Source organism: Macrobrachium nipponense, chromosome 5 (genome assembly GCF_015104395.2).
Source record: "Macrobrachium nipponense isolate FS-2020 chromosome 5, ASM1510439v2, whole genome shotgun sequence".
Lineage (NCBI taxonomy): Eukaryota > Metazoa > Arthropoda > Malacostraca > Decapoda > Palaemonidae > Macrobrachium > Macrobrachium nipponense.
Window position 1 is genome coordinate 77,695,612 of NC_061107.1, and position 26,602 is coordinate 77,722,213.

At 36.8% G+C, this 26,602-nt stretch overlaps 1 protein-coding gene across 2 annotated transcripts in view; it reads right to left on the bottom strand.

Moving 5' to 3' along the window:
• Positions 1 to 4,299: 4,299 nt before the first annotated feature.
• The window catches only part of LOC135215438 (uncharacterized), a 166,365-nt gene continuing 144,062 nt past the window's right edge, over positions 4,300 to 26,602 (bottom strand). The window contains exons 1-2 of one of the 2 annotated variants that reach the window (XM_064250091.1): positions 18,021 to 18,157; positions 4,300 to 6,908 (exon numbers count right to left, since the gene is read on the bottom strand). In XM_064250091.1, the coding sequence (XP_064106161.1) occupies positions 5,974 to 6,894 (921 nt within the window). In that variant the 5' untranslated portion in view covers positions 6,895 to 6,908; positions 18,021 to 18,157 and the 3' untranslated portion in view covers positions 4,300 to 5,973. Of the gene's footprint in view, positions 6,909 to 18,020; positions 18,158 to 26,602 lie in introns of those variants that run through there. The other variant, XM_064250092.1, reaches the window with a different exon arrangement.

Here is a 26,602-nt window from a genome sequence, read left to right on the forward strand (position 1 = left end):
ATCGTGACTTACTCAAAGACTAACACGACGAACAGAGAACGGATTTGCCCAATACGAGATAAAGTCTCTCGCCGACGTTCGCAGGTGAGAGGTAAACACCATTCATGTCCTTCACAATAAATAATGATTTGCAGTTTTGCGTGGAACCTCTTGAGACGACGTTTGTTAAATAAAAATGTGTTCGAGCGTTTTCATATAAAAAAATTCTACTCTATATTATGGAATATTAACAAACAGAATAAGTTACAGAAATTGCAACCATAACCAAGCGCTAACGGAATACAGAATTTGGCCCAAGGGCTGGGAACCATGAGGTCATTCAGCGCTGAAACGGAAATTGATAGTAGAAAGGTATGGGAGGTGTAACAGGATGAAAACCTCGTAGTTGCACTACGAAACAATTGTTAGAGAGGGTGGAAAACCCGATGGAAGAAACAATATAAACGTAGATATAGTAAAATGAATGACAGAGGTTTCAGCTAGGGGCCGAAGGGACGCTGCAGAGACCATTAAATAATGCCTACAGTGCACCACGTGAGATGCACTGACGTCCCTAGCTCCCTAAAAGGAGGTTTAGCCCCAACAACACTGCACCAAAGCTAGAAATAGACGATAACGCTTAAAAAATAAAACTAAATCAGACTACAAGCGAGAATAAAAATAATGCAAGGACGCCAAGGTTAATGAAATCATGACGATTACTGCCAAAATGCTTTCTTAGAATATGGCCCTGTGGCTAAGTTCTCATTTTCTTATGCTTAATTACATACTCCAAAATAATTGACTAACTATAATAAAGGGTACTTTTTTTGTTAAAGAATTAATCAACTAGAAAGGTACAAAGAAAATTACTTTCTGAGAAATATCTGAGTTGTCTTTGAGCGTATCCTTTGATAACAAAATGGACAATTTACGAATTTGCCATCAGTTGGTATAAAAACCGTTAACTAGTACGGCCAAATTCAATACCAAGACCCAAAACAGTCGTGCTGAGATAGTTTCCTGTGTTTATTTAAGACACAAAAATACAGACTGCAGAGAATAATAAAGAGAATAATAAAGATATCTTACTATTGCTTCGAGAGAAAAAATCTTGACATCTGATCTTTACTAAGAACTTGACCCTTTTATATTATTAGCCATACGTTGCACAATCTAACTAAAAAATTATATATTACTGTAATTAGCACAGTTACATAATGTAAATAATTGAATACAGAATTTAGGCCAAAGGCCAAGCACTGGGGCCTATAAGGTCATTCAGCGCTGAAACGGAAATTGACAGAAAAAAACTTGAAAGGTGTGACAGGAGGGAAACCTCAAAGCAGTTGCACGATGAAACAATTGTCAGAAGAGAGTGGAAAGTAAGATGGAAGAAAAGGAATATGAAAGGAGGTACAGTAAAACAGAATGAAAGTGGGGTTGCAAGTAGGGGCCGAAGGGACGCTACATAGAACTTTAAGTAATGCCTACAGTGCACCGCACGGAGTATTTTTTTATTTCTAATATTTTAACCTTAGTGAACTATAGTTGAGGTTATTCCAGAACTCTAAATTGTGGAACCAGCTTGAAGTAAACTGGAATTTCTCATTACTACGTAAATGGTATCAACGGATTTAGTTAAAAAAAATAAAAACAAAGACTATATCTGCTTGCAAGCAAAACTAGTGCGCAATAAAATTCTGTGAGAACCTTGAGCATTGAGTGGGTACAGGCCGTTGTTGTTTATATTAAGGAGAGAGAGAGAGAGAGAGAGAGAGAGAGAGAGAGAGAGAGAGAGAATCTAGGCTGGCCGCCAAGTGGTGTTGTGACGCGCCAACACTGACCTGAACCAATATTAGCAGTCTTTGTCAACACTCAACTAAATATGCGCTGCATACTAGCAGTCTCCATTCTTGGTGTCCGTCGCATCTTGCGCATGATGTTACTTGAATATATCTGTATATTTAAAAGCTAAACTTATACTCCTGTGTACACATGCATAATCTGTTGCACTTGTTAAAAAATAAAACCTGCGACATGAGTCAGCATCATTATAATTATTGATAAACAGAATAGAGAACTTAGGGGCCAAAGGCCAAGCGCTGGGACCCAAGGGGTCATGCAGCCCTGAAGCCGAAATTGACAGTGGATCAGTTGTTACAGCCAGATAAAGAACTTAACCCAAATGCCAAGTAATGAGACTCAAGGGGTCATTCAGCCCTGAAACGGAAATTGACAGTAAAACAATTGTTAGCCGAGAAAGGGGGGGGGGGGGGGGGGGGCGAGTAAAATGGAAGAAAGAGAATAGGAATGGACGTACAGAAAAGGGAATGAAAGGAGTTGCAGCTACGGGCCTAAGGGACGCCGCACAGAACCTTGAGCAACAATGCCTGCGTCTTGCCTCTCGTCCACCATTTGCTAGCATTAAACCATTCCTCGTTGTTAAGCACTACACTATCTTATCGTTTCTTTTCCGGCATTTCTTTGCTTTTCTTTGTTTGTTTGCTTGTTTCTATGGTGCTTTTACGTTGCATGGAACCAGTGGTTATTCAGCAACGGGACCAACGGCTTCCGAGTCACGTCGAGAGTGAACTTCTATCACCAGAAATACACATCTCTCACTCCTCAATGGAATGACCGAGATTTTTCTTTGCTTTTTATGCCGTGTGCACAACAGACTTGAGGGCACACGTCACACAAGCAAGACTACTTCACTATGACAATGTGATGTTTTATAAGAGACTTGTAATTATTTAGAGTAGTAGTTTACCTAGAGCGTCCAATGACGGGGGAGCCTACCCTAAGTTAGGCCAATGATTCACTCTGCACCTAACCTTTGTGATTATCAAGCAATCCAAACTTCCAAAGTATTTACCATTAATGCCAGATGGGACTATAATACACACACACGCTCACATTATATATATATATATATATATTATATATATATATATATATATATATATATATATCGAGCTACAAATGTCCTTTAATATGGACTAAAACTTCCCCTTCGGTTAAACATATATGAAAATATATTAATTCCGAGGTAGAGCGAATTACATATTAAAGGACATTTGTAGCTCGATACGTGTATATGATTCACGGTAATGCGATATGACTTATATATATATATATATGGAGCCAATCTTGAGTAAAGTGTATATATATATATATATATATATAGTATATATATATATATCATATATATATTATATATATATATACATATATATATATATATATATATATAAATATATATATATATATATATATATATATATATATATATATATATATATATACTTTACTCAAGACTGGCTCCATCTGAATTCTCAAATATTTTTGTCTTAACGGTGATATAAAATACCATTTTTCTGTCCTCTCTCTTTCTAGACACAAATATTCACAAAAATGTGTAATTCTAGGAAAATATGAAATTAAATTTAGAATGTTTTTTTTTTTTTCTGGTTGGTCCTAATTTGCAGTCCTTAGAAGTACTTTTTTTATTTGCTGAAGAGAGAATCTAATACGCTTCTGCATTGGAGTTGCATTCGTACTTAGAACATCCGGAGTTCTTAGAGACTTCCAAAAGCACTTGAAGGACACAAGGTGTCCTCAAGATTCATCTTAAATTTCGTTCCATAACGCATTATGAAAACATGTGTTATTCTGTTTTATGCAAATATGTCGGCTGGCTCAGATAAAGCTAGTTTATGCCAGCACGGGGCTTTGCTCCAAACCAACTGGGACCTTTTGCGATGAGACCTAAGGCTGCATATTTTTTATATTGCATCATTTACTTCAGACCAAATTTGTGTCTGCATCTCCTTCGTTTCATTATACTCTAGACATATCAAGTCTTAAAATTCAAGAATAGATGATCTGCATGCAAGCTCGATATTCTATGCTACTCTAATCTCACCTTCATTGCATTATTTGTTTGTATGGTGTTTTCACGTTGCATGGAACCAGTGTTTACTCAGCAACGGGACCAACGGCTTTGCGTGACTTCCCAACCACGTCTAAAGTGAACTTCTTTCACCAGAAATACACATCCTCCACTCCTTAATGGAATGCCCGAGTATCGAACTCGCGGCCACCGAGTTTAACACGCCAACACCGACCACGCCACCGAGGCGCTTCATTGTATCTAGGTAAGTGCAGTGGAAAACGTTGGTCACACAAACTCTCCGGAGCGTTTGTCTTAGCGTGAAGGGCTGCATTTCCGTCCATTCATCTCCTCCGGCGCTTCCAGGATCTCCGTATCCTGTTGTTTTCAAGGTCACAGCACAAAAGGAACAGAATTTGGAAGCGTTTAATGTTTCGTTGTCTTTTATTTAAAGTCTCTGGGAAAAACATTTTCACAACCGTTGTTTGGTCTTATCCTAATGGGTATCACATGATGATTTGTTTACCTTTAAACACATCAGTACAAGTGCTACTGACATATCTGTGTCAACAGCAATACTTCTACTGAATAGGAAAACAATGCAAGCAAAACAACGGCTTATAACAATAATGAAAGAATAAATTATGTTAATTTTACTCGCTTCTAAGTACAACCGTCAAGTAGAACACACCATTTTGGCCATTTGCAATAGGAGTATTTATGAGATAAGTACTAATGAAAGAAATTAAGAGCTTCAGTGCTTCAAGTACTTGAGAAGCTCCAAGATCCTTTTTGATCTGATCAAACTACACCAGAATTATATCCGGTTCAATGAACAAAAATAAAGGGAAAACGTTGGATGAGACAGTAAGTGGGTCTTACCCTAAACTGTAATGACAGGTTCCCCTCTTTAAAAGAGGAAAAAAAAAAATATTAAAAAGATCAGGAAAGGTATCCAGAGCTTGAAAGTAGAAAAAGGGACAAAGAGTCAACCGATCAAAGCAGAATTCAATTCCTTCATTAATCTTTCTCAGTAACAGCAAGAACATATGGTCTTTTACTAATAAAGTTAAATCTACAAAACGACAACCAGCATCAATGGCAATAAAAAAAATTTAAATTCTCTCCTTGAAACTGACGAGTATACTTAATATGGGGCGACCCCCCCCCCCCCCCCCTTGTAAAATATATGAGGCTGAGAAACTTCGTCTGAGGAAAAAACCTTGGGCTCCAATCACCCAATCACGCCCTAGATTGGCAGAATCAGGCATGTTACAGGTGAGGATATTCAACGCCAGTTATTCCCTAACCAATGACCTATATTTACAATATTTCCAGGTAACACAACTTTATTCAAATAAAGTTGACTGGAAAGTAACACTTCACCTTCCTTGTGGATGTGCTGACAACTACCGAGATGGCCATAAAGGTGCCTTCTATCTAAGACGACATAAGTCTAAACAGACATTTGACAGTCATACCCAGTTGCTACATAACATAATATCTACAATATAAATGGTTCTATGTAAACATACAAGTTATATACAAAACGCTAAAACATACACACGTAGTTATTGGTTTTAAGTTTCTTGATAAACTGCTTTTAAAAGTGGGTCATTACAGTGAAAACAATATCATGCACAAATATATTAATAACATTTTAGGAGCAAGGATAGTTGGAATACAAAGAAAATACAACTACATTAGTTAAAACTCTGATACTCATAACAATGTACTCATAAACTCTATTGAGAATTTACAATGAAATAACGTGAAAACACATGATGAAAAATAGATGTTAAATCGTTACAAATAAACATGAGCAAAACAAATAATTCTTAAAAAATAATTATTTCCAATTCATCCCTTTTGTACAATTCAGTTAAGATTCTTCGAGCTTCTGTCTTTCATTAGTCTTGAAGGCAAAATAGCTTTGAAAACGAACACACCATCTCTAGGCACAGCTGATACGTTGCAAGACCAGGCACCTGTGTTATTTAAATCTTCATAAAAATGCTAGCTAAATGGAGCTTGATCTTGGAGAAGGAAACGTCTTGTCTAACGCGAATCTCAGCTGGCCTTTCACTGTAGATTAACCCTCATCTGGCTACCTGGCTTTTCCTTCTCTCTTTGTTCATTATTTCTAAAAGTTTCAAGCTCACGTCGGATTGCTTTTGTGCCCTGCAAAAAGTACAGCAATAGTTTCGAATACCGTATATAACGGGTCCCTGGCACGCAGACCCTGTGAAAACAGGCCTCACGCCTCTTTCCTCACAGGACTGGTGGATCTTGACGTGCTTGTAGGTGCGGTAGTACATGGCCAGGGGAAAAGTCAGCTTGCAAAAGAAGCATCGAATGAACAGCATCAAGAAAACTATGATTTTAACGTAGAAACAGGGGATGTAACTTGCAACTGCCTGCGCCCTCCTCGCTATGAAATGAATCTGACAGATTTTGTTCACGGCTTTGACGTCTTTGCCAGCAGATTCGAAAATGTTGTCGGCGTAAAAGCATTCTTTCCATATGCTAATGTAGATGATCTTCTTTCCTTGCCGAGACTCGGCAGGCTCCTCCTGCGTCTCTGCGACGGGAATCGTGAACAGCTTCTTCTTCAACTCATCCTTCAGAAGTGGAGGTACCGTATACCCGCCCTCGGGAACCCTGGGTCGTTCGTACATAAAGCCAGGCATCGGACGCCTCAAATTTATCCTGTTCAAGTGCAAGGACAACCTACTCCGGACGGCCTCGTCAGACCATCTTGCAACGGCCTGGCGGGGGCCCGTACTTCTTGCATAGGCCTGGCGGGCCCCCATGCTCCTTGCATAGGCATGTGGGGAGGCTGCTGTGGTCCTCTGCTTCCGTCTCAGTATAACCACCTGCTGGGTCGTCGTCTCGCCGCATTCCTGGTCCTTCGAAATCTGCCGTCTGGAATGTGGCCTCAGACGCAGAGAATTCCCAGTCACCTGGAACAGAGCCCCTTCCAGTTTCGGAAAGCCTTCTTCGTCCGTCTCACCAGGCATTTTTCCAGCAGTTTCTGAAATAAAACAATCATGAAGTATGTATTCCTTGAAGGTCAGCAAAATAATGTTTCTTACGACTTATAAGAATGAATCATAAATTTTAGACAAAGGCCACGAGATGGGACCTATGAGACGAGATCATTCGTCTCATAGGGAAATTTGAGTTGTAAAAATTTTTGAAAGGTGTGACAGGAGGAAAACCCCGCAGTTGCACTACAAACCTATTGTTAGGAGAGGGTGGATAGTAAAAGAAACGAAAGGGGTTGCAGCTACGGGTAAAAGGGATATTGCAAAGTACCTTAAGTGATGCCTACAGTGCACCGCGTGAGGTACACTGATGGCACTACCCCCGACAGAGACTTAGGACTTATATATTACGAAGGGAAGGAGCAAACGAAGTAAGGAATAGCTTTCCTTGACTCAATAGCTTGCTGTATCTTGTCGCATTCAATTTCCTTCATGTCTTGTGATTTACTTCACAACAAAATCTACAAATTACATAATTAAGTGACAGTTTATTAAAAATATGCGAACCGAATAACTTTAAACAATCTGACGTTGCCGAAGAAACAAAGAAATATACAAGTGATATCTCGATAAATGAACAAACGAATCTGGGATCATGTCAAGATTAGCGAACCCACTAGTTTTTCAAGAAAATATACATACATACTACATACATACATACTCATACATACATATATATATATATATAATATATATATATATATATAATTATATATATATTACCGAACCCACTATTTTTCAAGACAATATATTTATATATATATATATATATATATATATATATATGTATAATATATATATATATATATATATATATATATATTATATATATATATATATATTGTATAATATATATATATATATATATATATATATATATATATATATATATATATATAGATATATATATATATATATATATATTTGTCTTGAAGAATAGTGGGTTCGGTAATATATATATATATATATATATATATATATATATGTATATGTATATATATATATATATATATTATATATATATATATATATGTATATGTATATATATATATATATATATATATATATATATATATATATATATAAGTAGCCAGGTACTATGTCGTACCTCTAAGTAAAAGAGGATACAATCCACAATGAAGTAAAATCCCTCTGTAGTTTAAAATATATATTTCTTGTACAGAATTGAAGCTTTCGACCATCAGCTGTGGTCTTGTTCACTAAAATGTGATATGTCACCTCAAGGAACTAACAAGTAGGTTAGGTAACAAGTTTATATTATGAATGATCAGGCGGTTGAGCCCTCGTCCTTTCCAGAATTCGTCTTGATCTTCGTGGGGGAATATTTCTATTGTCAACTGCTGGTTGGGTGGTTTGTTGGAGAAGTGACCTGAGTGGAGTAAACAGGAGAGGAAGCAGCATCATCATTGGAACATATATTCCTGAAGTTTGAAATTTTCCCTTTTCCACATTTCTCTTCACAAATAGCTGTATTTTCTGTAATCCAGTATTTCCTGCAAAGGTCTCGTTAAATGAAATTAACGCCCCTTCTACTACCCGTCTCAAAGTCCTGTCGTTACATGCAAAAACAACCTTTGTACCTTTAAAATTTATTGCGTGGTTTTTCTCCCATGTATGTTGCGCAATTGCACTTTATGAACTTCCCCTTCTGCAAGCAGCAACGTGTTCTTCCCTTCTCTTATCAATGGAACGTCCGCTTTCTCCTACGTAGCATTCATTGCAGTCACTGCAAGGTGTTACATACTCCTACATTCTCTCTATTACCCGGGTTATTACCGAACCTACTATTTTTTTCAACACAAAATTATACCACTTTGAATTTATATATATATATATATATATTATATATATATATATATATTATTAATATATATATAATATATATATATATATATATATATATATATATATATATATATATACATACTCCTACACTTCTCTCTATTACCCGGGTTATTACCGAACCTACTATTTTTTTCAATACAAAATTTATACCACTTTGATTTATATATATATATATATATATATATATATATATATATATATATATATATATATATATGTATAATATATATATATATATATATATATATATATATTAATATATATATCTATATATATTATACATATATATATATATATATATATAAATATATTATATATATATATATATAATATATATATAAAATTCAAAGTGTATAATTTTGTATTGAAAAAATAGTAGGTTCGGTAATAACCCGGGTAATAGAGAGAATGTAGGAGTATGTAACACCTTGCAGTGACTGCAATGAATGCTACGTAGGAGAAAGCGGACGTTCCATTGATAAGAGAAGGGAAGAACACGTTGCTGCTTGCAGAAGGGGAAGTTCATATAGTGCAATTGCGCAACATACATGGAGACCACGCAATAAATTTTAAAGGTACAAAGGTTGTTTTTGCATGTAACGACAGGACTTTGAGACGGGTAGTAGAAGGGGCGTTAATTTCATTTAACGAGACCTTTGCAGGAAATACTGGATTACAGAAAATACAGCTATTTGTGAAGATATGTGGAAAAGGGAAAATTTCAAACTTCAGGAATATATGTTCCAATGATGATGCTGCTTCCTCTCCTGTTTACTCCACTCAGGTCACTTCTCCAACAAACCACCCAACCAGCAGTTGACAATAGAAATATTCCCCCACGAAGATCAAGACGAATTCTGGAAAGGACGAGGGCTCAATCGCCTGATCATTCATAATATAAACTTGTTACCTAACCTACTTGTTAGTTCCTTGAGGTGACATATCACATTTTAGTGAACAAGACCACAGCTGATGGTCGAAAGCTTCAATTCTCTGTACAAGAAATAATAAATATTTTTTAAAACTACAGAGGGATTTTAATTCATTGTGGATTGTATCCTCTTTTACTTAGAGGTACGACATAGTACCTGGCTACTTCATATATATATATATATATATATATATTATATATATATATATTATATATATATAATATATATACATATACATATATATATATATATATACATATATATATATATATATATATATATATATATATACCGAACCCACTATTCTTCAAGACAATATATTATATATATATATATATATATATATATATACTATATACATATATATATATATTTATATATATATATATATATATTATATATATATATATATATATATCTATATATATATTTATAACATAGAAATCAAAGTGGTATAATATTGTCTTGAAAAATAGTTTTCGCTAATCTTGACATGATCCCGAATCTGAATATGTGGTTGTACGTAACTCTGAAGAAACAACTACATTCAAGAGTAAACAACTAACAAGAATTAAGTTGACCTAATGGTGACTTCACATTTGAGATTCCGCATCTGCATAAATATTGTTTTTTTTTTTCTAGACATGGAGTGAATATTTAGTGACGTTTACTTAAGAATGCAAATCTCCAACAGGAGACTGCATATTTGTTCAATCTTACTTACCACTGTTTTTCAACTATCCTTGCGAATTTAACTCGTCTGTCAGATGTCAAACATGCCTCAAACAGGAAACAGCCTTGTTCGCATACACAGGTACGGGTCTAGCAAGAAAGCAAGATAAACCTCCCATTTTGAAGCGTGCCAACGAACGAGCAGGAACGGAGAGAAGAAAGCCAAGCGTTAGTTAGAAGCGCCACGGCAGAACTAGATAGATCTAGCTCTGTCCGGAGCTGAGTCGTGGATGGAGAACATGTGGATAACACAAAATCAAGAAAAGGTCGCAAAACTTTCATCCATCTTCCTGATGCCCGCAATTGCTCGCAAATTAAAGAGATTCCACTAACTGGAGCCGAGCTCAACTGAATATAGAATTAAGGCCAAAGGCCGAGCACTACACAGGACCTACGAGGTCATTCAGCGCTGAAACAGAAACTGACGTTAAAAGGTTTGAGGGGTGTAACAGGAGGAAAACCTCAAAGCAGTTGCACAGTGAATCAATCGTTAAGAGAGAGTAGAAAGTAAGATGGAAGAAAGGGAATATGAAAGGAGGTACAGGGAATGAAATGGGGATGAAGCTAAGGGCCGAAGGCACGCTGCAGTAAACTTGAATACAGATCAGTATTACCAAAAATAAAGGAATCAATAACATGAATACAGATAAGTATTACCAAAAATAAAGGAACGAGTAAAGATGGTACATGTTAATCATTGTGAGGAAGGATGGCACGTGAAAATTATAGTGAGGAAAGAGAATCTTCACTCACTGAGGACTTAACACCATTATAAAGGATGAAAAGCAGAAGTATACAAACCACCCAGCCTTTTCGCTCAACTTTGCAAGAAATTCAAGAGCCCATGAGAACCAGCCGTGGAAAAGATCACGAGTTTGGTAATATTCAGATTGGATGTTTGCTGTTATTGGTTATGCTTTTGGTCTATTACTTATCAGAATACTGTCTGAACCTTTCAACAGACTTCAGTGTAACAACCTTGGTAATATTTAAAGAATGTTGACATGAGCGTGAATATTCTACAGGTGAATATATATATATATATATATATATATATATATATATATATACATACATATAAAACCATTCAGCTACAACTGTCCTTTAATATCTAGTCCTGAATTCTTGGTTCCGTGGTTCGAGCCCATGAACCGACGAATTTCTTATCAACTGAAAAATTCCCCTTAGGTTAACATATATGAAAATATATTATGTCCGAGGTAGAGAGAATTCGATATTAAAGGACATTTGCAGCTGAATGTTCGTATGTGAATCACGGTGATGTGATAAAATTCAAACACACAGATGTAATACATTATTCATATATAATAACGAACGTGTGCGCATTACTTCCAGCAAGAGCAGATATTTCGACAACCTAAGGCCTGGAAACTTCAATGAGAGTTTTCTGTGTTCTTCATCGAAGCCGGGTGGCCTGACATACAAAATCCAGTTTTTTATCTGGAACTTTCATGGAAACCCAAATTTGAAAACAAGAGTAACTGGCAGAAAGGCACCTACTTGTCCCAGTTTTGCAAGTCACGTTCGTTGCTTTGGCCGACTAATAAAATACTCCACACACCATGACCTTTCAGAGGCTGGAAATAGGGGTTCAAGAATTAAGAAGAGATATCAGATGTCGGATTGAAATGGACTGGAATGGAATATGGAATTTAGGCCAAAGGCCTAGCACTGGGACCTATGAAGTCATTCAGCGCTGAAACAGAAATTGAGAATGGAAAGGTTTGAAAGTTGTAACGGGAGGAGAGCCTCGCAGTTGCACAATTAAACAATTGCTAGGAGAGGGTGGATAGCATCAAAACTAATATAATAAGAATAAAAAAAATTAAAAAAGGAAAATAAGTAAGTACTACAATATAAATAACGCATACGCCTCAAAGAATAGTTCCAAACGCAATTTACTCACCGTTATCGAGATATTAGCAAATGATAAGGAAACACGATGGCAATTAGCCTACATACAGAATGATCTGCTCAATTTATCTAGCAATTTCCTCCTATGCCCTTCCTTCTCGACGTGGTAGGCCACCACAATTACTTTCAACAACCGGTCGAATATTATTTAGCTCTTTCCCAAAAATAACACTCCAACCAAGGCTACCTTAGAACTCACCCAGTATAAGTATAGCAAAATCTAAATGACCTACAGCCATTTCAACACAAACTTCAAAGCACACCACAATGTGATGTACGGGCATGCAAACGAAAACAAAGTGAAATGCAAACTAGTATCTCTCAGACTTACACAAGTCATATTCCACTTAATTTGATAGTATGCGAAAATAAAACCAAGTAAAAAATGAGCCAAAGATTCTTCGGCGCAATCGAGTTTTGTGTTCGGTGTATAATGCTGTATGAGACGCGGCCCATGAACCTTTCAGCCACTTCCCGGTGGTAGCCTGGCCTATAGCGCTGCCAAAAGAACGATCAATGCTAAATTTAACCTTAAATAAAATAAAAACTGCTGAGGCTAGAGGGCTGCAATTTGGTATGTTTGAAGCATTGGAGGGTGGATGATCAACATACCAATTTGCAGCTCTCTAGCCTTAGTAGTTTTTAAGATCTGGGGACGGACAGAAAAAGTGTGGACGGGCAGACTAAGCCATCTCAACAGTTTTCTTTTACAGAAAACTAATAAAAAAAATCCTACAGTCATCAAAACGCAGATGTACAGCACAGAGTTCCGGTTATTTCCATTCAGGAGACACATGTGACATCGAATTGGTGTCTGAAACACTTGGCAATGCATTGATCCTGTTCCTTGACTCCGATGTTCAAAAATAGCAGAGTTTGGTATCCGGTTTGCTGGCAATGAATTGCGTCATACCATAAACAAGGAATCAGAGCGTTGCGAGACCTTGTCAATGAAATCAATAAATATGCATAATTTAGAATAAGAAATGGAAGGATGTAACCTGGAAATGAATCAATCCTAAATGAAAATAATGCTCGTACGAAACAGTGATGAATATCGGGTCGCTCAAGATCACGCCAGCCATCGACGACGTTGTCAAAATGTTTGTCTACATTTTTAAGACCAAATTTTCTTAGAGCAACGAACTTGCCTACAAAATAAATAAGAAAAACATGTGGGAAGTGTCCGACTTGGTACTAGACGAAAAATATAGGAACAATAAATACAAAAATATTCTCAATATTCCGGGCTTAGAAAAAAAAAGTTTCAGATTTAAAGGCATTAAATGCAATTGTAATAGTACTACTACTAATACTAATTATATGATAGTATTCTACAATCAACTTGGCAACAGCTATTCTATTTATTTAGGATGTATAACTGCATTAGCAAAAATTTCCATCTTCTGCACAGCTGACAAGAGCAAATGCCAAAGCAAAATAAAGTTCTGATGTTTTAATACAAAGCTTTAATGGCACGCACTGCACGAGTCCATAGATCCTTTTTTATAATTGAGTACAGAACTGTAATCACACGCTACTTCTGCAGACACGCCTACAGGTATACAGAGATGCACTTACATTTGCTTGCAAAAAACATAACACTGCAAAATATAAATGTTAAAAAAATATGTGGAACAAGCACACCACAGGACGCAATGACTTGAAATTCATGCCTCCAAAGAATATTAAGGTGTTCATTAGGTTTGTTTGTTTGTATGGTGTTTTTACGTTGCATGGAACCAGCGGTTATTCAACAACGGGACCAACGGCTTTACGTGACTTCCGTGAACTTCTATCACCTGAAATACACATCTCACTGCTCAATGGAATGCCCGAGAATCGAACTTGCGGCCACCGAGGTGGCAGGCCAAGACCATACGGATCACGCCACTGAGGCGCTAAAGTGTTCATTAGGAAGAAGTAGGAGAACTGGTGGACAACTGCTGGCAATGTTGAACTTTTCAGAGCAACGGAAAAAAAAAAAATGGACACGCAGGGGAAAGCGGTCACATAACATTACTATTTTAAAACTGACGATACTATAAAGACTTTCCTATTATAATTCATGTTTCTGGGAGAACCGAGAGTATCCCCCAGGGTCAGAGAAACAGCCATAGGCAGCAATAAACAGACGTTCAACATTCATTTCTTGCTTCTGTGGTTCAAGGGCACGAGAGTCCTCAGCTGCCAGTGTTTTATATATATATATATATATATATATATATATATATATATATATAATATAATATAATATATATATATATGTGTACATAATATTATCAAACTTGTGCTTCTCGTCTTTGTCTGATCGCTGCCAGTATGTCCGAAAGACAGTGTCAGAATCTGCCCAACTACAACAACAACAATAACAACAACAAGCTGCGATTTGACGGACATCGCTCGCTCTGTGTCGCCTGCTTGATGTCGGCGCGTCTGCTCCCTAAAAATCACTTCGATGGCGTCTTTCCGTGGAGAGAGAGAGAGAGAGTAGGAGTTTGTGCGAGGAAGAGGAGAATTGAGGATAGACGAGGAGAGAGATAGTGAGAAGAGAAAGTTAACAAATAAGCTTACGTCAATATTACCTTTCCGGAGAGAGAGAGAGAGAGAGAGAGAGAGAGAGAGAGAACTAAGCTTACGTCATCGTTGCCTTTCCGTGGAGAGGGAGAGAGAAAGAAAGAAATTAGAAATAAGCTTACGTCAACGCTGCCTTTCCGTTGAGGTTGAGAGAGAGAGAGAGAGAGAGAGAGAGAGAGAGAGAGAGAGAGAGAGAGAGAGAGAGAGAGAGGCTGGACTGAACAACAACCTAAACAGAATTTTGAACTTAAGAAATCAGAGGCTTCAATTGCACTTGCATGGCGCAAAGAGTTCTGGAATGGATGCAAGATGCCGCGGTTAAATTAATACTTCGCCTTATCCAAGTTTACGTTAACCAAAACAGCATATAAACGACAATCAGCTACATTTCACAGTTAAAAAGCAACAATTAAATTTTATAACATTCAGTTACCATAGCAGAAAGTGTAACAAATTATATATAAACAAAACGGAGAAGCAGTAAAAGGTCAAAGTTACCCAAGAAGGAAAGCGATAAAATATCCATCTGCTTACCTAACTCTCACAAATCATTAAATTTATCTATTCTAATGATATGTTTTCTGAACGTCGAATCATCCCCTTACTGTTAACATATTATGTGGACATCTCCACCCGTATTTTAAATAGGAAATTCGAAAAGATACACATCTAATTAATATTTCCTTGGTGCCGTTTCCACGAACTGACCCAACCCTCTTAACCTTCTCGCTTTTTTTTTTTTTTTTTTTTTTCATTGTGTGAAGCCACCTTTTAAAATCTGGTTGCAACTGATGATTTTCTTCAGAATTCATCTTTTCACGTGAAAATCATTTTTAGTATTCTGCAATGAAAACTACTGTGGCGGCTTCGTCCGTCCGTCCACCTTCACATCTTCAAAACTACTGAGGCTATGTTGATCGTGCACCCTCCAATCATCAAACATACCAAATTGCAGTCCTCTAGCCTCATTAGTTTTTATTCTTATTCAAGTTTAAGTTAGCCCTAATCATGCGTCTGGCAACGATGTAGGATAGGCCACCACAAGGCAGTGGTTAATGTTTCGTGGGTCGCGGTTCACACAGCATTATAGCGAGACCATCAAGAGATAGATCTATTTTTGGTGGCCTTGATTAAATGTAATTGTTTATTCCGTCTCTAGTTATTTATATGAAATCAACAGCTGTATTCTTTTTTTTTTCCATTTACTTCTGGTGCCTCTCAGTTATCGTTCTGTGAATCTCAGTAGCCCTGAACCCTACGTAATCTTTAAAGGCCTTTTTTTTTGGCGTTTATTTTCCGTTACAGATAAAATTAACTGTTCTGAAACAATTCATACTTTTCTAAATTATCTTCCAACTTCATGCAGAAAATGAAAAGTTTCCGTCAGTATGGAAGAGTTATGAATCTCTCTTTCTCATACATACATAGTACATACATACATACATACACATACAGTGACGAGTTATTTTACCACAGGACTGTCAGTGAATCCTGTGGTAAGAGACCTCCTCACTGTAGTCGTAGTCAAGAGAGTTTTACTGTCAGTGGTGCTCTTCTCAACATTAAGGATAATGTACGTTCATTATCTGTCAACCTCATAACCTCAAAATCACAAACAGTTCATGGTCTCGATCTCACATCCACGAGAATCGAATTTCCACTCCACCTTTCTTAGGTGGCAGAACGGTGTTGTCAGTATTAACATTCTTGTTGGTGCACGGATGGCGACTAAGCATTTCCTGAGAGAGTAGGAAATATAGTACTATATCCTTCGGGAAGGAAAAGGTTCGCAAATGATGAACGTTTTTCAATACGTACACAAACACATATCTACATATCTATCTATCAATTCTATGCATGTGTGTATTTGCTTAAAATCCGGAACACGTAACGTACATAACAGATGTACAACTGGCAAAATGAAACAGCGTATGTTCTGATTTTTTTTTTCTGAGACTAGAAGACTAATGGTAGAAATTAAACATACATATGCTTGGAAGACAGTAAAACGAATACACAAACGGCTGTATAAGTTTGAAGAATGAACTTAAAATAAACTCATGAGGTCAGTGACCCATCTACAAATATTTCCTGCAGCACAAGTGCGCCCATACGTTTGCTGATAAGCCACGGTTTACTAGGCCTATCTTTAAGATTGATACTATTTACTTATTTCTTTTGAAAGAGTTTATACATTAGTAGTTGATACAGGTGGTATCAATTTAATCTTGAGCTTTTGCTGTCTCTGTACGCCATATATTCTTTTTCTCGTTGTCTCTTTAGCTTTTAAAAAAACATTACTTCTTTATGACAAACTCTTTGTGTACACGGACCCTTTGCTGTTAAACAAACGCGACTCTTCCGTTTGGGTGTTTGTATTTGTTTGAGAGAGAGAGAGAGAGAGAGAGAGAGAGAGAGAGAGAGAGAGAGAGAGAGAGAGAGAATGCTGTTGACACTGAACTTCAGCAAACTTGAAGTTAGATATGTAAATTCCACTCTTTTACCGAAAACTTATTCCCTGTTTTCCATTTTGAACATCCGGGATACACCCTTTAATCTCACTGTCCGATGTAAACAATATTATCGGAAACCGAGCAACAAGAGATATGAGGAAGAACGTGTGAGGGACTAAACATCGTTATCAAAGCACGACGCTCCCGGCGTGCGTGTGTGTGTGCGTCAGCCTCGAGTTCTTCAAGTAATGCAGTCACATCACATGATAGGAAACATCATCACATCCCCTCCCTCATTCCTGTCACGATATGATGACTAACACGAGTACGAATAATCCGATAACACGCTATATATATATTTTCAATGAATTCACCAAGGTGAGTTTTCTCGTGCTTTCAGTGGATAGCATCACCATCGACACTCATCGGCACTTATAAATAGGTTCGTATCTGTAGATACTTCATTCAGTACGCATCACTCATCACATAACAACTAAAGCACAGCTTCAATTTCTTTTTAAATAATCTAAAAAGTCCCACAGTACCCAAACATATTTTCACTTTGTCATTATTTCTCGTGTTCGATCAGCGGTTTGAAACTTACCGGAGAATATGTAGCGTAAAATTAAACAAGCAGGACTCGTCTGTATCGTATAAGGGCCGAGTAATATCTGAGCCGGACTGGCTGGATCGTGTAAGTTCGGCTGCTACGCGGTATTCCCCAGGGCCGGTGTTACCAAATGCCCCCAAGTAACAAATTTAACACCCACTTGTTGAATGCCGATTATTTCGATAACTGACAGTGCGATGACACTCTGCAACAATTAAATTACTTACAGAGCCTTTAAATAACAGAGAAAGTCTACAAATACAGGTAAAAAACTGTTTACTCATTTAAGGGCGGTTTGCCAGCCTGCGTCACCTAATGTAGTAGGTAACCGAGCATGGAAATCCCGTTGCTGGACTACAGAGGGAGCTGACTTCAGCTTAGATCGTTGCTAGGAGGGAAATCGCTCTCCTGGACGATCTGGAAAAAAAAAAAAATCGTATTATCTGCGATAAACTAGCGTGCTAGCCTGCGAAGAGTGAGGACTGAGACTTTCGCGAATGAGATAAATGCGAACGACCGACATCTCTTTCAACTCTGTCTCTAAGCTCTAGTACTAAACCTGTGCAGTTTACGCGCCCGGCGCTCTGCCCGAGTTACTAATTACTTTGTTGCTTTTGTGGCTGTATGTACTACCCAAGGCCTAAAGACTTAGACCTTGGTACAACCAATGACTCCAGTCTCCAATTTTGCGACAGTCGTATTTTCCTTAATATCGTATTATTAGTGGTTATAACTGCACCTACTCTCCAATTTGGTGCCAGTCTTTTCCTTAATTAATAACGTAATATTAGTGGTAATAACCGCACCTATATATGTCTCACACTTCAGACCCCCTCAAAAGAAAATCAATTATCAATTCTAACTAGAGGGATAATTTGAGATAAGCACAGATTCTGTACTAAGAAAGGAAAAAAAAACTCTAATCTGACCTAAAGAAGCCATAGGCCTATTCCCAAAGAGATTTCATAATTAGATAAAACGACGCGAAACATTTGTTCTTATTCAGGGAGTATGGAAGGGAACTGTTTAAAAAATGATACTGTGAAGTAAATATATACGGGGAAGGAATATGATACAGTGAAGTAAAATATAAGGGGAAGGAATAAAGACAGGACGCCTCTGAAAGGAAGGACAGTTTGGGCTGACACGCATAAGTGAACGCTTTAACGACGACTATCAGCCCCTAAGATTCCCCGGGAGCCAGGAAACTTCCACGATGGGTGTTTGGTTAATAGAGAGAGAATTCCATTATTAGAGGAAAGCTTGGATATGCGAAACGCCTTTATCAGCGAGTGACCAACGGAACAGTGAGACATCTTCGAAAAGCCTTCGTATTGGTTATGTCGTACACTCAAAAGAAGTTTGCTCTTGTCTTACACAAACTTGAACAATAAAACTCTCTTCTAATATATATATATATATATATATATATATATATATATATATATATATATTATATATCATATATATATATATATATATATATATATATATAAAATTTGATCAATAAAACTCTTCTAATATATAGATTAACTAGAAAAGTTAAGATATATTAGCCTATGTCATCGATACACACACCAAAATCCACTGAAGCGTTTGGAAAATTTGAGTTTTTAACGATACCGAAGAGCAGCGGCCCAGAACGAGTGACGAAATTCGTCTTCCAAAAAATGCCGAGAGCTTTGAGAGATGGAACGCGCAAGAAAAGGCGGGAAACAAAGAATTAATAATAAGTTGTTTTCTTAACTGTCTTAAAGTTTCATGATACCGTATGTATAAAGCGACCATTTGGAAGAGAATTGTTGCACTTTACCATAGAGATTCCAAAAACAGAATATTATATATATAGTATATATATATATATATATATTTATATATATATATATATATATATATATATATATATGATTATATATATATAAAAATATATAAATGATAGATATATATATATATATTTATAGATATATATATATATATAGATATATATATATGCGCGTATGCATAGTTATGCACACGTGTGTGTGTGTGTGGCTAGCTTAACTACTTCTCACCGGCTTCAGAACCCCCCACCCCCTATAAAAAAAATGGACATAACCATAAGAGAGCAAAAACCGGCAGAATGCAGCTTTCTTTCTTTTTTTGTTTTGACGTTTAAGCGGGGAAAAAATTGAATAAAAACAAGAAAAAAAACAACGGGGAAAAAAAAAACCATATGAGTATGACCTTTGGAAAGACAACCAATGGCGCCTAAATTCCTTGAAGAAATTTCAAAAATTATTTCCAAATCATTTTTAACACAACTTAAACGCGACCTCGAACAATACCCAATTATAGACATTTCTTTTATGGATTCAGTTCTCTGTCTTAATTCAGACACCACTGAATTTTTCTATAAAAATTCAGTTCATGAAGACTTCGACTTTGTTACCGACCCCCTGTTCGTTTCATATAGTGGTATACAGGACTTAAGAATTATACTTCATAAAATTCTTGCATTTGGATCTAAGGCTTTGTAGTGACAAGCGTAAGTGATTACTGCAAATATGTGTGTACGATCTCGCAAAAAGTGGCCGATAGATTCTTTAAATATATTTCTAACATTTATTTATGTTTGTTTGTTTGTATGGTGTTTTAACGTTGCATGGAATCAGTGGTTATTCAGCAACGGGACCAACGGCTTTACGTGACTTCCGAACCACGTCGAGAGTGAACGTCTATCACCAGAAATACATATCTCTCACCCCTCAATGGAATGCCCGAGAATCGAACTCGCGGCCAACGAGGATTTCCATAGAATGATTCTCTAATAGACACAATTTTCATTATAGTATATTTTCTGAAAACTGAGGTGACTTTTGAGCAGTATTAACTGAAATATGATTAGTATTACTGGTAACCTTCACGACTTCCAGCTATCTAAATTTAAGTATAATTCATTGCTGCATCAAGTTCTTCTTTTACTTACTTTCAGGCGAATTCTGTCTTTTAAATTTTCAGCATTATATATTATTATATAATATACAGGGTGATCAAAACGTCCCTGTGCACCTAATGTTTTATGATACGACACTTGAGGGGCACCATAGCCCTTAGTCAAGATCTGAAATAATATAAAATGTAATTTATTAATATTTATAATGCTTTCATTAAGGATCAAACGGCAAAATAACCAAACGGATCTTAATTAAGGGTTACGCTGCCATTCAAGACTTAGTGTCATATTAAACAATAGGTGAACAGGGACTTTTTGATCACCCTGTACTATAGTAGATTCACATCAACAGTGCATTTGACGTCTAGGCCAGTCCCTTACGACGCTCCTGATTGGCTGTTGATAAGCCAGTCATAGGGCTGGAAACTCTCAGTCTCTCGAGAGTGTTCACATAGGTGAAGAGGTGGCTCATAGATCCTACCCACGTGAACTCTCGAGAGAGACTGAGAGTTTCCAGCCCTGTGACTGGCTTATCAACAGCCAATCAGAAGCGTCGTAAGGGACTGGTTGACGTGAATCTACTATAGTACGAGTCGATCCGAACCACAGATATCGGAAATCCCTGATAATACAGCAGACTTGATCTGTAGCTGGAAATGCCTGAGAGGCAGATCAAGAAGAAGAGAAAGAAAATAAACAAACAACACGCAAAACGAATATATCTTCAAAGAAAAACACAACGAACAGCTTAAAACAAATTCAATTATGCCGAAAGTAACCATTTGCAAGATGAAGAACCCTTTCACGGACGACGAAAAGAAACCACTGCTCCTTTTAGAGGGCACTCTGCCCTTCACAACCAAGGTTTTTGCCTAATTTTTTCCCCCCTTCTTGTGATTGACTCCAAGTTTTTCTTGACTTTTTTCTACGGATAGTCAACAGTTTTTTTCTCGTCTAATTTTTTACCCCTTCATACCCCTTTTCGTTCTTTTTTTTTTTAAAGCTCTATTGCAGTCCTCTATTTCCAACTTATATATTATAAGATTATATGTACTTATTAGCCACAATGTCTCGACCTTGTTTCGACACACTTGTCACTACAAAGCTTTGGATCCAAAATAAAGAATAAATGAAGAAATTCCAGCTCGAAGTAATTATATTCGAAACCGAGCATGAAGAACTGAACTAGATTAGGGCAAACAACTCGGATCTAAAAAAAATTAAATAAAATTATATTTATATATGATTAACTATCTTGCATGCTTTTCAAGCCACCTAGCTTAATATTTCTTTAGTGAATACGTACTTTTTCATGCGCAAAACCAACCCTCACGAACACTATCACATTTTTTTTTTTTTGAGCACCAAGAACAAAAAGCGACAATCTACTTCTTACATAGTTTGCTCGTGTAATTTTTTATTATTATTTTAATCAATCTTATTTTTTTGCGTTGCTAAAAAAATTTAGTTTTTTTTATCATAGTCTTTTTTTTTATTGTACCATTGTCTTTTTTTTTGTACTTCATGTTTTATAAAAAAAAAAAAATCGTCTTTTATTTCTACAAACTATAATACTAGATGGTTGTAGGTCACACCTGAAAGTCAAGGGAGTGTGAAATGTGCTTGAAGAGTAAAAAATAGTTTTATACAAAGGTTGAGTAAGAAAATAGTTTTACATAAAGGTTGTTTGGTTATACGGAGACCAGACCAAGAAATTGGGAGTAAACTGGAGATTGCAAAACGGGCAGAAAGGGGCCACGAAAATCTGCGCGGAAGAACTAATTGGAAAGTCTACCCAGAACAACTGGACAATCCACACAGAACAACTGGAAACTGCAGAACAACTGGAAAATCTACACAGAACAACTGGAAACTGCAGAACAACTGGAAAATCTACACAGAACAACTGGAAACTGCACAGAACAACTGGAAACTGCAGAACAACTGGAAAATCTACACAGAACAACTGGAAATTGTAGAACAACTAGAAAATCTACACAGAACAACTGGAAAATCCACACAGAAAAACTGGAAACTGCAGAACAACTGAAAAATCCACACAGAACAACTGGAAACTGCAGAACAACTGGAAAATCTACACAGAACAACTGGAAACTGCACAGAACAACTGGAAACTGCAGAACAACTGGAAAATCTACACAGAACAACTGGAAACTGCACAGAACAACTGGAAACTGCAGAACAACTGGAAAATCTACACAGAACAACTGGAAAATCTACACAGAACAACTAAAAACTGCAGAACAACTGGAAAATCTACAAGAACAACTGGGAAACTGACAGAACAACTGGAAACGGCAGAACAACTGGAAAAATCTAAACACAGAACAACTGGAAACTGCACAGAACAACTGGAAACTGCAGAACAACCTAGAAAATTCCACAGAACAACTGGAAATGCAGAACAACTGGAAAACAACTACACAAAACAACTGGAACTGCACAGAACAAACTGGAAAATGCAGGAACACCTGGAAAATCCTCACGAACAATGGGAAAACTGCACAGAACAACCTGGAACTGCAGAACAAAAGGAAAAAAGAATAACAAACAGAAAACGGAAAACTGGAAACAAGAACAACTGGAAAATGACGAACAACTGAGAAAATCTACACACAACTGGAAAACGCACAAGAAACAACTGGAAAAACTGCAGAAACAAACTGGACTACACAGAACAACTGGAAAACCGCACAGAACAACTGGAAAACTGAAGCAACAAAACCTGAAAATCTACAAAGGAACAACTGGAAACCTGGCACAAGGAAAACAACTGGAAACTGAAGAACAACTTGGAAAAATTACAACAAAGAACCAACTTGGAAAATCTACACAGAAACAATCAACATGAAACTGCAGAACAACTGGAAAATCTAAACAGAACAACTGAAAACTGCACAGAACAACTGGAAACTGCAGAACAACAGGAAAATCTACACAGAACAACTGGAAACTGCAGAACAACTGGAAAATCTACACAGAACAACTGGAAACTGCACAGAACAACTGGAAACTGCAGAACAACTGGAAACTGCAGAACAACTGGAAAATCTACACAAAACAACTGAAAACTGTGCAGAACAACTGGAAAATCTACACAGAACAACTGAAAACTGCACAGAACAACTGGAAACTGCAGAACAACTGGAAAATCCAGAACAACTGGAAACTGCAGAACAACTGGAAAATCTACACAGAACAACTGAAAACTGCACAGAACAACTGGAAACTGCAGAACAACTGGAAAATCTACACAGAACAACTAAAAACTGCGCAGAACAACTGGAAACTGCAGAACAACTGGAAAATCTACAAAGAACAACTGGAAACTGCAGAACAACTGGAAAATCTACACAGAACAACTGGAAACAGCAGAACAACTGGAATCTACACAGAACTACTGAAAACTGCACAGAACAACTGGAAAATCTACACCGAAAAACTGGAAACGGCAGAACAACTGGAAAAATCTACACAGAACAACTGGAAACTGCACAGAACAACTGGAAACTGCAGAAGAACTGGAAATTCTATAAAGAACAACTGAAAACTGCACAGAACAACAGGAAAATCTACACAGAACTACTGAAAACTGCACAGAACAACTGGAAAATCTACACCGAAAAACTGGAAACTCAACAGAACAACTGGAAACTGCAGAACAACTGGAAAATCTACACAGAACAACTGAAAAATGCACAGAACAACTGGAAAATCTACACAGAACAACTGAAAACTGCAGAACAACTGGAAAATCTACACAGAACAACTGAAAACTGCACAGAGCAACTGGAAACTGCAGAACAACTGGAAAATCGGCACAGAACAACTAACTGGAATGTCGGCCCAGAACAACTGAAAAATCTACACAGAACTGGAAAATCTACACAGAACAACTGGAAACTGCAGAAAAACTGGAAAATCTGTCCAGAACAACTGGAAAATCTACACAGAACTGGAAAATCTACACAGAATAACTGGAAACTGCAGAACAACTGGAAACTCTACACAGAAAAACAACTTTGGAAAAAAAATTCTAAACAAAACAAGAATAACTGGAAACATGCAGAAAACAACTAGGAAAAGAAAATTACAAAGAATAACTGGAAACTGCAGAACAACTGAAAAATCTACAAAGAACAACTGGAAAATCTACACAGAATAACTGAAAAATCTACACAGAATAACTGGAAACTGCAGAAAAAACTAGGAAAATCTGCCGCAACAACAACTGGAAATGCAGAAACAAACACGGAAAATCTAAACACAGGAAAACCAATGGAAAATCTACACAGAATAAACTGAAAAATCTACAAAGGAAATAACTGGAAAAACTGCAGAAAACAATCTGGAAAATCTAACACAAAACTGGAAAATATGAGAACAACTGGAAAAACCTTGCGCAGAACAACTGGAAAATCTACAAAGAACAACTGTAAACTGCAGAACAATGGGAAAATCTACACAGAAAACTGGAAATTCTACACAGAATAACTGGAAACTGCAGAACAACTGGAAAATCTACACAGAATAACTGAAAGATCTACACAGAATAACTGGAAAATCTACACAGAATAACTGGAAACTACAGAACAACTGGAAAATCAACACAGAACAACTGGAAAACCTGCGCAGAACAACTGGAAAATCTACACAGAACAACTGGAAAATCTACACAGAACAACTGGAAACTGCAGAACAACTGGAAAATCTACACAGAAAACTGGAAATTCTAAACAGAACAACTGGAAACTGCAGAACAACTGGAAAATCTACACAAAACAACTGGAAAACCTGCGCATAACAACTGGAAAATACACACAGAACAACTGGAAACTGCAGAACAACTGGAAAATCTACACAGAAAACTGGAAATTCTAAACAGAACAACTGGAAACTGCAAAACAACTGGAAAATCTACACAGAAAACTGGAAATTCTAAACAAAACAACTGGAAACTGCAGAACAACTGGAAAATCTACACAGAACTGAAAACTGCACAGAACAACTAGAAAATCTACACAGAACAACTGGAAACTGCAGAAAAACTGGCAACTGCCGAACAACTGGAAAATCTAGAAAGAACAACAGGAAAATCTACACAGAACAACTGGAAACTGCACAGAACAACTGGAAAATCTACACAGAAAACTGGAAATTCTACACAGAATAACTGGAAACTGCAGAACTTGAAAATCTACACAGAACAACTGGAAAATCTACACAGAACAACTGGAAACTGCAGAACAACTGAAAAATCTACACAGAACAACTGGAAACTGCCGAACAACTGGAAAATCTACACAGAACAACTGGAAACTGCAGAACAACTAGAAAATCTACACATAAAACTGGAAAAATCTACACAGAACAACTGGAAACTGCAGAACAACTGGAAAATCTACACACAACAACAGGAAAATTTGCGCACAACTGGAACATCTACAACACAACAACTAAACTCCGGAAACAACTGGAAAATCTCCAAGAACAACTGTAAACTGCAAGAACAACTGGAAAAAATAGTCTACATCAAACGAACGGAAAACAGCAGAAACAACTGGAAAATCGAACACAAAAACTGGAAATTCTAAAGCACAGATTTAGCTGGAACTGGCAGAAC